At 58.7% G+C, this 15127-nt stretch overlaps 1 protein-coding gene across 1 annotated transcript; it reads right to left on the minus strand.

The window, feature by feature from the left end:
- Positions 1-119: 119 nt before the first annotated feature.
- Positions 120-11070, minus strand: LOC116150785 (melanoma-associated antigen 8-like). The gene is made up of 5 exons (XM_064482900.1): positions 10836-11070; positions 10523-10734; positions 9274-9468; positions 9204-9233; positions 120-1055 (listed from the first exon to the last, which is right to left on the minus strand). The coding sequence occupies exons 1-5, from the start codon at positions 11068-11070 to the stop codon at positions 120-122; spliced, it is 1608 nt and encodes a 535-aa protein (XP_064338970.1).
- Positions 11071-15127: the final 4057 nt, after the last annotated feature.

Genomic DNA, 15127 nt, shown 5'->3' on the forward strand with positions numbered 1-15127 from the left:
ACCCCTTAGGAGGCTGCCTGCTCGCTCTCCAAACACACAGTGAAGGATGGACTCACTTCCGGCCCGACAGGAGAAGCTGCCGGACAGGGGCCTGGAAGGAGCCCGGCTGCAAGTCTGGCTCAGGCCCCCTCTTCCTCATCACTCACTCGCTCTTCAGACAGGGACGGGAAAGAACTGAGACCCCTTCTATTGATCCTGAGGAAATGTTCCAGGACTTGCAGCTTGCTGGTCTCCACGTGGGCCCGTGGCCCCCACAGGAGCTCGTAGAGAGGGGGATCGCTGTTGGGCACCTGCCGGTACTCCACGTACCCCTCCCGCACCCACACGTTGGTGACGAGCTCCCTGGGCTCCCCGTAGATGCAGTGCTCCCTCCCGGGATACACCCCCATGACACTCAGTGCTTCCCACATCTTCTCCTCAGTGGCGCACTCTCCCTCCAGGAGGATCACACCCAGGAGCATCACCAGGAGGCCGTTCTTGGGCATGCTCTGCCCATCGCCCAGCATCCCGTCACAGGTGAGGCCCAGGGTGGGGACCAGGACATACGAGTGCTCCCTGGGGTCCACCTCCTTCACATCCACCCCAAAGGCCAGCTGCACACACTCAGAGGCTTGGTTCAAGACCGCAGGGAAGTGGTCCTGGTCATCTCTTAGGACCGCATTCAGCATGTCTTCCTTTGTGGTCGGCTCCTTTGAGCGGTACTTGAGGAGCAGGAAGCTCACCAGTTCAGCCACCTTCAAATGGAGTGGGTCTGGGTGTGAGGACTCGGCATCTGCGGGGTCCTGGCCGGTGCTGGGCCTCTCCTCATCTTGGCTGCTGGAGGTGCTGTCTTCCGACTGGCTCCATGGAGGGGCTGCCACGGCTGTGGGGGAGGGGCAGACAGCCTGAGGGCTCTGCGCGGGACTGGGTGTCCCAGAATCAGCCACCTCCTCCAGGGTGTCCAGCAACAGGACTGAGTAGGAAGGCGAGGAGGAGAAGGAGGAGGAGGAGGAGGAAGAGGAGGAGGAGGAAGAGGAGGAGGAGGAGGGAGACAACGGGGATGCGCCCTCCTCCTCCTCAACCCAAATGTCCTGCTCATCCACGGAATCCTCAACCTCTCTTGGGTCCTGAAAGTCGGCTTCAGTCTGGTGGAGGTCACTCATCTGAACCCCAGGCATGACGACTGGTGTCCGCGCCGAAAGGAGTGGAGGCAGGGATGACAGATGGGGACCCACGGGCCTGGGGAAGAAAGGGAATGCCGGTGGCTCGGGCTGAGAAACCCACCCTGAGGGGCTCTGACAAAGGCGACTTACTGGTCTCCTCTTCAGGGGTGCCCTCGGCCTCACAGGGGCTCTCCTCCTGGTGGACGGTTGCCTGTGAACCTGACGGGGGAAGTGAGGCAACTCCTCAGGGTGCAGCCGGCACAGCCTGAGGTTCTGGGGGCGACAGGGGGTGTGTGGAGTGGATGTTGGCCTTGTAGGGTCCCCTCTGTTCCGGGAGCCCCCGGGTACACACTCAGGGCCCACACCTCACCCGGCACTGCCGGCCTCCTGTGCTCTGTGACCCGAGGACACGTGTCTCAGACCTAGGCCTTCACCTCCCGGTGTCTGGAGCCACTGGGAGAGAAAGGAGGGGAGACCTCGGGTCTACACGGTGGCACAGCCCTGGACCCGCGTGGTGGCAGGAGGCCTGGGCTCTGGCAGGTTCCCACTCTTCTAGCACGGGAGGTCCTCTCCGCACTAGCTCAGGGTCCTCACCGGGACTCCAAGCAGGACCTGGGATTCTGCTCTCCAAGGACCTGAGGGCCCCTCCTTATAGCAAGTCCCTGGCCTCTCTCAGCCCTGGATGCATAAGTCAGGACACACCACGTGTGCTCATCCTGCCTGGGGGCCTCCCATTGCTGACAGCAGGGGCAGGATCAGTTGCATCCCCTCTGTTCTGGGGTCTCGGGTCCCCTTACTCCTCCCTCGGGTCCTCACCTTGACTCCTGGCAGGACCTGGGATTCCCCTCTCAGCCCACCCGAGGCCCCGCCCGTCATACCAGGACCCCAGGCCCTCCGAGACCCGGATGTCAGGAAATGCCACCGGTGGTCACCCTGCCCCAAGGCCTCCAAGGTCCAACACTGTCCCGGGGTGCAGGAGCCATCCGTTCTCCCTCGGGGTCTTCACTTTGACTCAGGCGGCATGTAGCCTCCCCTTGGAACCCCCGAAGCCCCACCCCTCATCCCAGGACCCCAGTCCCTCCGAGACCCGGATGTCAGGAAGTCAGGACCCCACGAGTGCTCATCCCACCCAGGCCCTCCCAGGGCTGACAGCAGGGGTGGGATTCTGTGAGGCTCCTTCTGTCCTCCCTCAGCGTCCTCAGCTTGAGCCCCGGCAGGTCCTGGGACGCCCCCTTGTTGACCCGAGCCCACACCCTCACACCAAGGCCCTTACTGCCCTGTGACCCCCAGGGGAGCCTCTGGACTCACATCAGGCCACCAGGCCCAGGGTTTCCCAGGACTGAGGATGCTAGGGGCTGAGATGGATTCCCCGGTGTCCCTCAGCCCTCTCTCTGCTCCCCACCTGGGCTCCCAGCTGGGCCTGGGCCTCTCCCTGTGCCCACCTGAGCTTGGTCCCCTTGGACTCAGACCCTCCACAGCAAGGACACCCATGATGGAACCGGAGGCGGAGGGGGGATGGTCGCTGATCCCCGCAGCCCTACCAGGGGTCTCCCAGGTCTGACAGCAGAACTAACCTGGATGCCTGCAAACCGACTCCCCGCACAAGGTTTTACCTGGACTCCTGGCAACGCTGGGCTCCTTCCCTGCGCAGACCTGAAGCCGGCCTCCCTCACCCAGGCCCTCACCTCTCTCACCTCCCAAGGGTGGGGCATCAGTGCCCGTCACATCTGGACCCTGAGCCCAGGGGTTTCCGAGGGCTGTCGGGGGGGGGGGCCGGAGGTGGATTCCCTGCGGGCCTCAGTCTCCTGTGTCCTCACCTTGACTCCTGACAGGACTTGGGATTCGCCCTCTGCCCTCCTGAGAGTGTGTCTCTCACACCCAGCCTCTGACTCCCCGAGTTCGCTGAGGAAGTGGGGGCCGGGGACTGCTCAGCCTGACAGCCCCGTCCGGGGGCCCCCAGGATTCCCGCACGGGGCCGATTTGCATTCTTAGGGTCCCTGTGTTGTCGGGTGGTTGGACCCCTCTGTCCTTACCCTGGAGGGCCCTCACCCACCCTCGCACACAAAGGCTGCAGTCCCAGCAAAGATGCTGGAGGGGACCTGCCTCCTGGTGACCGTGAAGGGGCAGAGAGCAACACAGCTTCCCTCGGCGACTCGCTGACAACCAGCCTGACCTCGGGGACGGTCTGTTCGAAAGACTTACCTTTTCCTGAAGAGGCTGAGCAGTGGCAGGGGAGCTGCGGATCCCTTGGGTTGATGACTAGATAATAGTACCTGTTTCAGAGCCGTGATTTTCAGTTGTCACTTCTCATGCATGGTAAGAACTACAGTTTTCATCTGCACCTACTGTGCGTGTATCTGTATCACATGTCTAGACTGTATGTGCTTATGTACACGTACATCCACGCACCACACACATGGACCAAACATGCCACGTGTGCCGCATGTGGAAACCTGGGCCGTCCCCAGACACAGGTGCCTGCCCAGGGCCCTGAGGCGCGGATCCCCGCCCCCTTGCGGGAGCCCTGAGAGCCCACCGGACCCAAGGGCACCATGCTTTGAACTACAGGCCTGCCGCCTGCCTGACACCCCATCTGCCCAGGGCAGTGAGCCTGCAGGAGAACGTGGGCCCCCCAGTCAGCTGGGAGAGAAGCCGAGCAGAGTGGGCAGGAGGAAGTGGGAGCAGGGCCCCAGCCCGAACAGAAGAGCAGACTTCAGAGGGCCGAGCCTTTACCCCCACCTCCAGGAGCCTTCTCCATCCTCACACCCTCTCTCCTAGACCCAGACCCGCCTCCTGGGGCCCCGTCTCCATTTCAGGATGGATGGTGATCCCGCGGGGCTGGGACAGGCCACGTGGGCAGAATCCGGTGTCAGGCTCTCCTGAGCACCGATGCCTGGCTTCCCTGTGTTCTCAGCTACGTGGCATGAGGCACCAGGTGGTAGGACAGCGTGCAGGACAGCCGGGGCCCCCGTGAGTGTTGGCGAGTCGGCTCAGACCAGTGGGGCACAGGGCTTTCGACCCACACAAAGCTCAGACTGAATGTGTGTCCTGCGGCCGCTAAGCTGAGCCAGTCATGGAAACCGTCTGTGCCTCGATTTCTGCCCGTCAAATGGGCATAGTAGTCGTACCCGTTGAAAGCACCGGTGCGAGTTTATACACGATGTGACCTGTCTCTACAATGTCTGGGCCAAGGACGTAGACAGTAGATGCAGCTGTTGTCACTGTGCGTGTACGATGTGCCTTCCCCACACTGTGAGGCTTCTGAACCAGTGTGTATCTCCCGGTCCACTGACTCAGGTGGGTTTCCTCTTCTCACCGGCACTCTGTTATTGGGAATGGGACCCCTCGCGTGCCAGAAGTGCTTAGACATGACAAAGCTTGTTCTAGACCCAGCATGGGTGACGCTCAGGGGCCCTGGACCAGCGCAGGGGAATGGACTGTGCTGAGGGGCTTGGCCCCGGGGAGGAGGCATTAAGACCCCTCAAGCCCACCTTTGCTTCTCCAGTCCCCACACCCCGCCGCTCTGCTAGGGCAGGCTCTCCCAGCAGACACGCTGAATGCCCCAGGCCGTGGACTGACATTGACCTCCCCCCCGCCCCCGCCGCCAAACTGCATGTCTTTTGGCCTCCGAGGAGCTCCATTTCCAGCACGTGGTAGTAAAATGGGACTTGGCTTCCCGCAGATCACGCCTGTAGCTCCTACGCTTTGGAGGCCACGATCACGGTTTTGGAGACGTGGGGGACCTAGGTTGAAGCATGGGAGGAGGGCAAATGCTTGCTCCTGGGGCCCCGGGTGGGTTCGACTCCCATGTTCATTTCCTGAGTGCGCCCTCAGCCCCTGCCTCCATATGCCTTCATCCCGCTGTGTCTCCGGGCCTCTGTCCTGCCTTCTACCGCAGTGCTGAACAGAAGTAAGCAGTAAGCACTTCGCCTCCCTTGTGCCCCTTACGCTCACATGGCAGGAAGGCAGACTTGGGGACCTGGGGCAGGTCGTCAGGAGGAAGGAGGCGGAGGTCAGGGGTTGACACACGTCTACGCCTCCATCAGCGGGAACCATACCGCGTGGCGGCGGCGGCGGCGGCGGAGGCGGCGGCAGCGGCGAGCGCTCAGCGCCCTGTGACTCTCGCAGGCACTGGGAAGACGCGGGGCGGGTCTCCTGGGTGCTGTCTCCCCCAGAGGCCTGGAGAGACTACGTTCCTGGCCCTTCCTGTGCAGAGGGGCGTGGGCTGGTCTCGGGGTGCAAGGACATTGGGAGGGGCCCAGTTCTGAGTCCCCTTTGTCTGAGTCTCCCCGCCAGGAGGGAGAGACCCGGGAGGTGGCTAGTGGGGGCCGGCGCCGTCCGCAGGGGCTCCTTGGGAGGCCAGGGCCGAGCCTCCCCCAGTCCTAGCCCAACCCTTGCGGTGGCCCCGCCGCCCCCAGCTCCCCTCCCTGCACCCGAGTGCCAGCACGGATGCCGGACCTGCTGGAGACATGGGTGCTGCCTGAGCGCCCATGGGACGTCCCCAGGCCTGCTGGGTGGGGGAACGACAGGGGCTCATCCCTTAAGGCTTTGCACAGGCCCCAGGGGATACCTTGGCCCCGACCTCTGGGAGATCTGTCCCTGGTGACGTGGGGCCCCCTCCCTGCCCGGGTCTGAGGTTCTGTCCGGCCCGCCCATCTCTGGACCTTGTCGCCCAGCCAGTGGTCCAGCTTGCTGTGTCGGGGTGGGGACAACACTAGGGCCGTGGCCGCCAGCCCGCCTCACCTTGCAGAGCTTGACTCCTGTCAGGGCCGGCTGTCAGGAAGGGTCGCCCTGGGCCCACAGGACTTCCTCCCCCAGAGCGCTCGCTCCCCGAGGCCCCGCCAGCTCAGTCAGCAGGGGCTCAGCCCGGACCGGCCCAAACGCCCGACACCGTCTTACCGCAAACTCGCTCTTTAAGTTCTGCTGAGAATCTAAGAATTGAGGGTTTCAAGAGTTTAAGAAATTCAGCAAAGAACAAAGAAACGAATGTCTCCTTGCCGCCTGCAGTTTTGTGTTTCGTGACTCCTGATGGGCCTTGCAAACGTCTTGATACTGCCATCCTGCATTTAAGAGCCCAGATACCTGCCTGAAATAAAGTTCCCAACAGGGACGTGGATTCCGTCACCACGGTTACCTGAACTTACCACGTTGTCACCAGAACCGTCCTCACTTGAACCCAACATTTCCATCCTACTTCATGTTGGGGGAGGGGTGAGGAACTCTTTCCTCCCCGTCCTGCCTTGAAAGTTAAGGCCTCGGGAAAGGTACCTAGTGGACGAGGCTGAGGAAGCAGGCGGAGAGCTGAGGGCGTGGGGCCCTTGCACAGCGGCTCTGCAGGCTTTGTCCTTGGTTGGATGGAGGGGCTGGGGGGCTGTCCTGGGCACTGCAGGCTGTTAAGCCTGGTCCCTGGTTTCTGCCCACCCGTGTCAGTAGACCCCCACTCCCCAGTTGGGACACAGAAATATCTCCAGACTTTGCCACGTGTCCCCAGGAGGGGCATCGCCCTGGTGTGAGGGGTCGCCCTGAGTGAGAACCAGTCTTCTTGGGGACTCATGCGGGGGTCCGTAAGGCTTTCCTGGGGAACAGGATTCCTGCTCTGGGTGCTTCTCTAAGAAAGCTCTCTCCTGACTCGCTGCTTTCTCCTCTGTCATATAACTACTGTCAGCCCGTACCCATCCTGGGGGTCATGACCCAGAGTACCTGGCTGGTCTCTATGGCATCGTGTGTCCCTGTCTCTCGTGGCGACGATGCCAGTGACGGTGAAGACAGCCATCCCCGAGCCCTACAGGGCCCCCAGGCAGGGAGGGGTGCACGTCCCCACGGCAGACAAGACAGGACAGGCGATGACAGTGCCTCTTTCCCGGGCCTGGTCTTTCGGCGGGTGAACGGTCCCACCCCTCCTCCCTCCCTCCACCCCGCCCGTCTGGTCATGGGCACCTTCTCAGGGTGACTCCCGTCCCAGCCTGCTCAGGGCATCATGCTTCAAAGGGTCAGAGAACGGGAACCTAGGGAGATGGGGGGCCCACTGAGGACCCGAGCTGGCCCCTGGGCTGAAGGAGGCTTGGGCAAAGCTTGTGGGAAGTCAGTCTGCCATCCACCGCCAAACTCCCGTGGTTCTGCCCCTCTAGGGAACCAATGTCACACTTACATCGTCTGGGGCACTTGGGAGGCAGCCCTGTGTGTGCCACCTTTTCTGCTTGAATCCATTGTCACTCTCCTAAACACTGTCACCTGGGACGCCCTGGAAGCAGAAGGAACACCCAGGGAGGGCTCTGGACCCACCTGGCCTCTCCTCGGGTGGCCCCAGCACGAGGGGTCCTCGAGACGCTGTTGTGCTGTCCCGGGCCAGCCCCAGCGGGCGGCCTTTCACACTCACTTCCCTCCTGGCTGGGCTTGGGACGCTGCCTCTGCCCCAGCCCAGGAGGACGCGAGGTCAGTCCTCAGATACCGGGCTCCAAATCCGGAAAGGGCTAAGTGGTAGGAGTGGAGCACGGAACCGGTTCCTTGCGGCCGTCAGGCGGCCTAGACTGTGCAAGTAAGACCGCGCCCTTTTTGAGAAGCAGACAACTTGATACTACGTTGCACACATCTGCCCCTTCTCTCTAGATTGACGCGTGAGCACGTTCCACCTGGGTTGAGGTTTATGGGAAAGCGGTTTTTAAACAGCAGCATCTCCGTGTGATTCACGAAAGGAGGCACCGGAAGTCCGAGACGCAGAGGGAAGAAACGTGCTACTTCAAAGTTAAGGCGCTGCCAAATCAAGGCCCCCTAGAAAAGGGACGTGAGTCCATCTGGGAGGTGGGTTTGCACACGAGCAGGCTGGGACGGGAGTCACCGCAGAGCGGCAGGACTGGGGTCCCCCGTGCTCCTGTCCTCCCCTGCGGGGTCCCCTTCTCGGGGCCTCCTCTACCTGCTGTCACGCTGAACATAAGGGGGAGCCGAGCCTTTTGGTTCTGCTGGATTGGCGTTTAGCCGTCTCCTCCCCGGATCTCGGCACTCTTATCTCTGCCGCAAGCCCGCCGAGGGCCATTTCCTATGCTCGTTAGGACAAACACTCCTTTTAAAGAGGCCCGTCCACAGGAACACGCACTATAAGCTGGACACCCCAGGGACCAGAGGGTGTTGAAACATGACACCTTGGAAGTGTTTAGCTCAAAAAGGCAAGGAAAAGAGGAAACAAGAGAATGTCACCAGATCCAGGACCTGCAGGAAGAGCCAAATCTCAGTGTTGCTGTCCAGACCCCAGCCAGCACCTTCAGGGCCGCCACCTCCACACCTGCGTGTCTGAGGACAGAGAGGGCACGTTTTAGGCCTCTGACAAGGGGAGACCTGGCCTTTTCTCACCTGTCGAGTGGACAGCCTGCTAGAGCCAGGTGGCGGCACGACGGGAAGACGTGTCTGGAGGACTGGGAGAACTGTCCCTGTGATTGTGGGGCTGCCCTGGCCAGGTCGTTGTACCTGTCGAGCCCTTTAAGGGTCTGTTTTAATGAGCGGAGGCAGAACGTCTGAGGGGCTTCACCGCGTGTCTCCCAGGTGCCCACGCTGGGTCGCGGCTGGGTGTTACCTGCGATGATACCGACAAGCAAAGGCATGTGAGGGCAACTCCTGGGCTCAGACAGACCCAGGACAGAGGCGATGAGCACTTTTGCTCAGGACAGAATCGCTCATGTTCTGATTCTCTTTACTGCCCTGCACGTGTTCTGAGCAGGCGTCCGCCTCTGTTTGTCTAGTCGCTACCGTCCCGGTTGTCTGGGGGCCCGCCCGGAGGCGGCAGGGACTCCGGGAAACAGCGGCAGCCAGGGCGGCAGTGGAAAAGGGGCTCGGGGGATGAGGGGTCACGGTCAGGGCGGCGGCAGGGCCGGGAGTCAGGACGGGCGTCCAGGGGGCGCACAGAGGCAGCACGGCAGCCACCGGAAGGTGCGCGGGGGGCACGCAGAGGAACTGGGGGTGCCCGGCGGCCAGGCCCAGCACCGGCCTGTAAGAAGTCTTCTGGGTGGGGGGCCAGGTGAAGCAGCCCCAGGGGAGCTCGGCTGGCAGGGCCACCTCTGCCAGGACAGGCACGAGCGTAACGGGAGCCTGTGCGCCCTCGGGCTGCCCGGTGGCCGTCGGGTCTAGTGCGGCTTCGGGATACCTTCTTGGTTGGATGGGCTGCCGTTCCCTCAGGGGCCGGAGGGGGCGAGTCCCTCGCGGCTGGGCCGGTGGCACTGTCGAGCTCTCGGGTGCTCAGGGTCTCCTGGTTGTCCTCAGGACCGGGTGGCAGGTCGTCCTGCGGCTCGGCCGTGGTGGGGTCGGGTGGAAAGCCCGGGGCTGCCGGCCTGCCGTCCATCTGCCGGGATGCAGGTTTCACGCCCACTCTCCTCTTCATCCTCAGGGGGAGATGCGGGCAGTCTCTCTTAAACAAGGGACTGCAGTAGAACTGTAACTGAGGTTCACAGTTTAGAGAGAAATACAAACTCTGCGTCACCCGGGAGTTGATCACAACCAGTAGAGACCGCCTGGCTCGGCCCCTGTGCGCCCTCCCCCCGCCATCCCCAGGCCCCTGTGGAGAAGGCAGGTCCCAGTCCCAACAGGACGCTCTGCACCAGCTTTTCCATCCTCCAGACTGGCCACTCACCATCGCTTTCGCCCTTGGAAAAGGACTAAAATGGCCAATTAATTAGGACACGTACAAGGCCGAGGAAAGGGGACTTGGGGTCTGCAGACGGGAGCCAAGAAGGTTTGGTGGCTTTATAAGGAAGTGTCTGTCAGGTGGCGACAGACTCGGCCCCCGGCTGGGAGTCACTGCCTCTTGGCCGCCAGGGGCCCGCTGACCTGGGGAAGCACGCGGCTCGTGCCACCTGACTTTCCACAGGCTTGGAAAAGTGCTCTGGGGCCAGCACTCCCCATGACAAGACCGGGGACACTTCTGCTTCCAGGGCAAGGACCTGTCCCCCCACTGAAGTGCTGGCCTGGAGCCGAGGGAGTCACAGGTGCACACAAACCCCACCAGGGCCACGCGTCCCCGAGCAGGAGGGTATGAAGGAACAGCGATTCCACAGTGTCATCCTTTCCCAGTGTGACTGACATGCACGTGCGGGGCAGCCCTGTAGGCTTCGGGTGTTCGGGACAGCGACTTGACTTCCGTGTGTGGTGAAGTCTAGTTCCCATCCCTCACCTCAGACAGACGCAGGGAACGTTAAAAGGAGAGGAAAAGAGGTGACTTCCTTGTGATGGGAACTCTCAGGACCTCCTCCAAGGATCGTCTCCTGGTAACGAACCCCCCCCCCCCACTCACCTGGCGCAGCCCGGGGCTGCCCTGGAGGGACATCCCCCCGACCCCATCCCCGCAGAGCCCAGGGGCTCAGCCCCTCGAGAGGGTTGCCTCCCAGCCCGCCCCTTACTTTGCTGAGGACGTAGCCGGGTCTCTCCTCCGAGAAGACGTTGCTCAGGCAGACGGCCGTGTGCCTGTCCTGACGCATTCTGCCGAACCCACAGCGGTCAAGCTGGCGGACGGAACTCTTCATGCAGTCTGTCTGGAACACCTTCCCTGGGCCTTCCCGCTCCAGAATCTCCTGTTGAAACAGCTTCTCGTTGATGCCGACGCAACTCCCCCCTTCGTCCCACCAGACTGAGGAAACTGACTGCTGTGGACGGTTTTCCAGAGCTTCTTGAGGAAGGGGAGGCAGCCGAGGTGGCCCTCTTCCCCAGGCGGGCCATGACTGGAGGTGCGCGGCCTCTTGATCGAAGGCTCTTCCCTCGAAGCCGGGCAAGCGGTTCCTTCCAGCAGCAGCCCGAAGTCGGGGTGCCCGGCTGGCACGGGCTGGGTCGGGACGACGTCGGGGCCGGCCGGGGGAGGGCCGTCCTCTGAGCTGGTGGCCGGAGCCCCTGTTTCTGGAGGAAGCGGCACCATCCCGAAGCCGGGTGCCCGGTCCTCCTCGTCTGTAGCCATGTGGAGAGGTGGCGCGGCCTCGCTTCCTGTAAACGTCAGGCTGCAGCCCGGCCAGCAGCGCCCTGCCCTCTCAGTGCCGCTGGGCACATCACAAAGGGGGTCCGGCTGCTGGGGGGTGACATCACAGCACCGCCGGCAAGTGACCTAATAAAGGGCAAGCCCCACACGTGACCCCTAAGCGTGTCAGCATGTTGCTCCGCCCACGGTCATCACAGCAGGCCGGATGCCACGTTCACGGGTGGGGAGTGACAGGCCAAGCGCCGGGTGCAAATCGGGCACGGCCTCCTTGTCCCGGAGTCTCGGCCCAGGCAGACGTGCCTGGGCGGACGTGTGACCGAGGAGGTCAGAGCTCCCCCTCCGAGTGCACTGGCCTCGAGGGCCTGAGCGACACCGATGCTTTCATGTGCCAGGCAAAGTCTGGGACGGGGCTCCTCGGTCAAGGGCGCAGCCACAGTGTCCTTTCAGCACCGTCACGGGCCAGGGCAGCCAGTCCTCCTGGGAGACCCTCCTGCACGCCCTGGGTCGGTCCGCAGAAGTCACTGCTCAGGAGATGGCTTAGCTCCCGGGGACTGGGGAGGACAGGCCGCCGCCACTCGTCGGCCCACACGTGTCCACCCCCAGGCCCACCCGCTCTGCGTGCCGTGTCTCCCCAGGCGCGCCGGGCCCGGCTGGTCGTCCTCGGCCTCACACGCAGTGTGGCTCACTGTCCCCTGACCGACGTCCGCGGCGACCCCCGTCCCTGTTTGTGCCCAGGCTGTGAGCGCTGCCGTCCCGCTCTGGGGCCTGGTGCTGGGGAATCGGGAAGAGGCGGCCTCTGGGACGCTGTCCCCATGTGCGCAGCCACCTGCACCCACACCCGCCACTCCATTCTGGGCTTGGGGCTCAAGGATCTTCCAGACATTTCCTTGAAGCAGAAATGTCTCCAAACTTGCAGTATGGCCAGCCCAGGGCCCAGGTGCCCAATCCACTGGGTGAGGGTGAGGGCTCGGCCAGGAGATGGCGGCGCTGGTCCCTGAGCTCCACCTCCTCACGCAGATAATGTAGGAGTACCTGCATGAGGGGGTCCTGAGGACCCAGAGGGATGTAGGGCAGGTGGCAAGGTACCCGACACTTAACTCATAGCTACTGCGCTTATGGAGACAGGCGTTGCGTCTCACGGCGAGTCTGAAATCTAAGGGGCTTTCCCTCGGTGGCCCTCGGGCCCCTGCAGGAAATCATCAGCAGCAGTAGGTGGGCCTCCTTGTCGACTGCTGCAAACCATGGGCTGAAATGCCCCCCGAGTTAAGTGTGTCTGGAGGCAACTAGGGCGAGCTAGACAGACACCGAACCCTGAGGGAGAAGATCTAGCTCAGTGGTAGAGTGGGTGTTTATCATGCCCGACCTCCTGGGTTCAGTTGCGGTACCTCTGTTAATTAATTGATCGACTGATTGGGTGATTAACCTAATTACTTCACCCTCCCTCCCCCAAAAAGAAATCACTTGCTTTTACGTAGACATGAGCAGTAGTCAGCGCCGACATGACCAGGCAATGCCCCAGGACCCCTGAGCAGCTGAGACTGGTTTCAGACTGTCTGGGAACCCAACATCACTGTTGGGCGTCTCCTAAGCTGTAAGGATTGCATAGGGTGCCCCCAGCCCACAGAATCGCCCTGGCTCCTCCTCTTTCCCCGTCATGCCTCATGCCAGGCTGCACCAGAAGGCTCCTGGGAGATGCTCACCCACCCCCATGCCTCTGTTGTTGTTGGCAGCTAGAGTTCCCTTTGGTGGAAAGAAACACCTATGGGAGAGAAGAGAGAGTACATCCTTCTAAATCCTTAGCATAATCTAACTCAGAGCATATCACCCGGTTCTGATCTGCCTCCATCAGTGCACGCAGTCTTGCTCCCTGCCTTAGAACCCTGAAGCCTTCCCAGCTGGGGACATATTACCCTTCATCAGCTCTGTGACACCAACAGGTTAGAGGCAGACCCATGTTAAGGAACCTGGAACTTCTAGCTCAGAACCTCAGAGAAAATTGAGCCCACCTCCCATTTCCCCTTTGCTGACTAATGTCCTCGGTAACAAGACACCTTCCCAAGTTCTTCTTTGGGTGTAAGGCCCTGCCACCTGCCCCGACTCTAAGACCAGAGTCTCTGTTCAATCTTCCTATACCCACATCTTTCTCATTTTCAGTCCTTACCTTAAAACACTTGGAGTTGACTACCAAATTCCAGAATCATGACTGCCAACTTACTTTCCCATCACTGAGTGCTTCCCAGTTACCGGGTCATCTGCCAACCCTGAAGGAGACATTCATCTGTTTGCCCCTTTGTCCCTTTCTCTGCCCTGGAAGGTCTGTCTGGTTTCCCAACCCCAGTCATATAAAGACAGTTCAATTTTTGGCAATATCCCTTGTCACAAAACCCTTTTGAGGTAAGAGTATAATTTTGCTTATGAATATATTGATAAAACCTCACTGGATCCTCATCTGTACAGTTGCTGTCTGTTGGAAAGGTCAGTTCCATGTCACAGAACAGTCTATGTTTATTTGGATATATTTGCAGCAGTGAGCTTTCAAAGTTATGTTCATTTCAATTCCTGAGAAATGATACATATTTTGAACACTACCATATTTTTAAAAATTGGTATTTCAAAGTCAAACAAATTCTAACTTAATAACTTGTGAGATGAACTAGATCATTCACCAGAAATCATTTCAGAAAGTCTTACAATGAGAACTACCAACGATGAAGGCAGGAGTTACAGATGCACTAAAACTCTGCTCAAGGAGTGACATCAGCAGCAATGTTATAGTAAGAATCTCCTAATATCTCTCTTCCACAAAAGCACTGAGAAAACTTCAAAACCATCAGAATCAGGAATGAAAGAGGGACATTGTCAGAGCCACTGACATTACAAATAACCTTACAGGAAAAAAAGGATTATAAGAGAGTTCTATGAACAACATGCCAACAAATTAGATGAGATGGGTGAAATGGACAAATTCTTAGAAAGATACAAACAAGGAAAACTGACTTTAAAAAAGAAAATCTGAGTAAAATTATAACATGTAAAGAGATTGCATTAGTAATCAAACACTTTCACCAAAGAAAAGCCTCAAACCATGTGACTTCGCTAGTGATTTCCTCCAAATATTTAAAGAAATAGATGAAAACGGAACTCTTCGTAACTCATTCTATGAGGCCAATACTACCCTGATAACTAACCCAAAGATATCACAGGAAAAGAAAGTATAGATCCACACTTCTTCTTATAAATATAAATGAAAAAATCCTCAATAAAACACTCTCAAGATGAATCTAGTAGTATATAAAAAGGATTATACACCATAATCAAATGAGATTTATCCCAGGAATTCAAGGTTATTTCCACATAGTAAAAGCAATCAATATAACACATGGTCATCTCAAAAGACACAGAAAAAGCATTTGACAAAATCTAACACCATTTTTTGATAAAAACACTCAACAAACTAAGAATAGAAGCTGTGTTATGCTGAAAAATGTCTCCCCAAATGTATCAATATCCTAAACCCTGGAACCTATGAATACTGTCTTATAACATCAAATTCTTTGCAGATATTAATGAATCTTGAGATGAAAAGATTATCCTTGATTATCTAAGTGGGCTCTAAGTTCAATCACATGTATCTTTGCCAGAAGAATATTTGAGACAAATAGAGGAGGAAAGGGACATGTGAAGACAAGGAGAGAGATGTTTGAAGATCTTTCCTTTCCTTTCCTTTCCTTTTTCTTTCTTTCCTTTCCTTTCCTTTCTTCCTTCCTTCCTTCCTTCCTTTCTTTCTTCTTCCTTTCTTCCTTTCTTTCTTTTCTTTCTTCTTCCTTCCTTCTTTCCTGCCTTCCTTCCTTTTGTTCTCTTTTCTAGCTCTCATTTATCTTTTCTTTTCTTTTCTTTTATCTGGCTCCTGGCCTTGAAGGAAATGTCTGTCACAAAACACTAGCTGAATAGAAGCTAAAGAAATAGACTTCAGAGAACTTACATAACAAGAATATAGAATATACAAAAATAACTTAGAAAAGTGACTAGATAAACTGAT

This window comes from Camelus dromedarius, chromosome X, assembly GCF_036321535.1.
Source record: "Camelus dromedarius isolate mCamDro1 chromosome X, mCamDro1.pat, whole genome shotgun sequence".
In the NCBI taxonomy this organism is placed as follows: Eukaryota; Metazoa; Chordata; class Mammalia; order Artiodactyla; family Camelidae; genus Camelus; species Camelus dromedarius.

Bases quoted from the DNA above. Each gene is read 5' to 3' on its own strand.
- LOC116150785 (XM_064482900.1), bottom strand. From the start codon at position 11,070: ATGGCTACAGACGAGGAGGACCGGGCACCCGGCTTCGGGATGGTGCCG. The intron at 9,469-10,522 runs GTAAGGGGCGGG...GCATCCCGGCAG, and splicing joins CCGGCTACGTCCTCAGCAAA to ATGGACGGCAGGCCGGCAGC. The intron at 1,056-9,203 runs GTGCCTGTCCTG...ATTTGGGTTGAG, and splicing joins CACAGGCTCCCGTTACGCTC to GAGGAGGAGGGCGCATCCCC.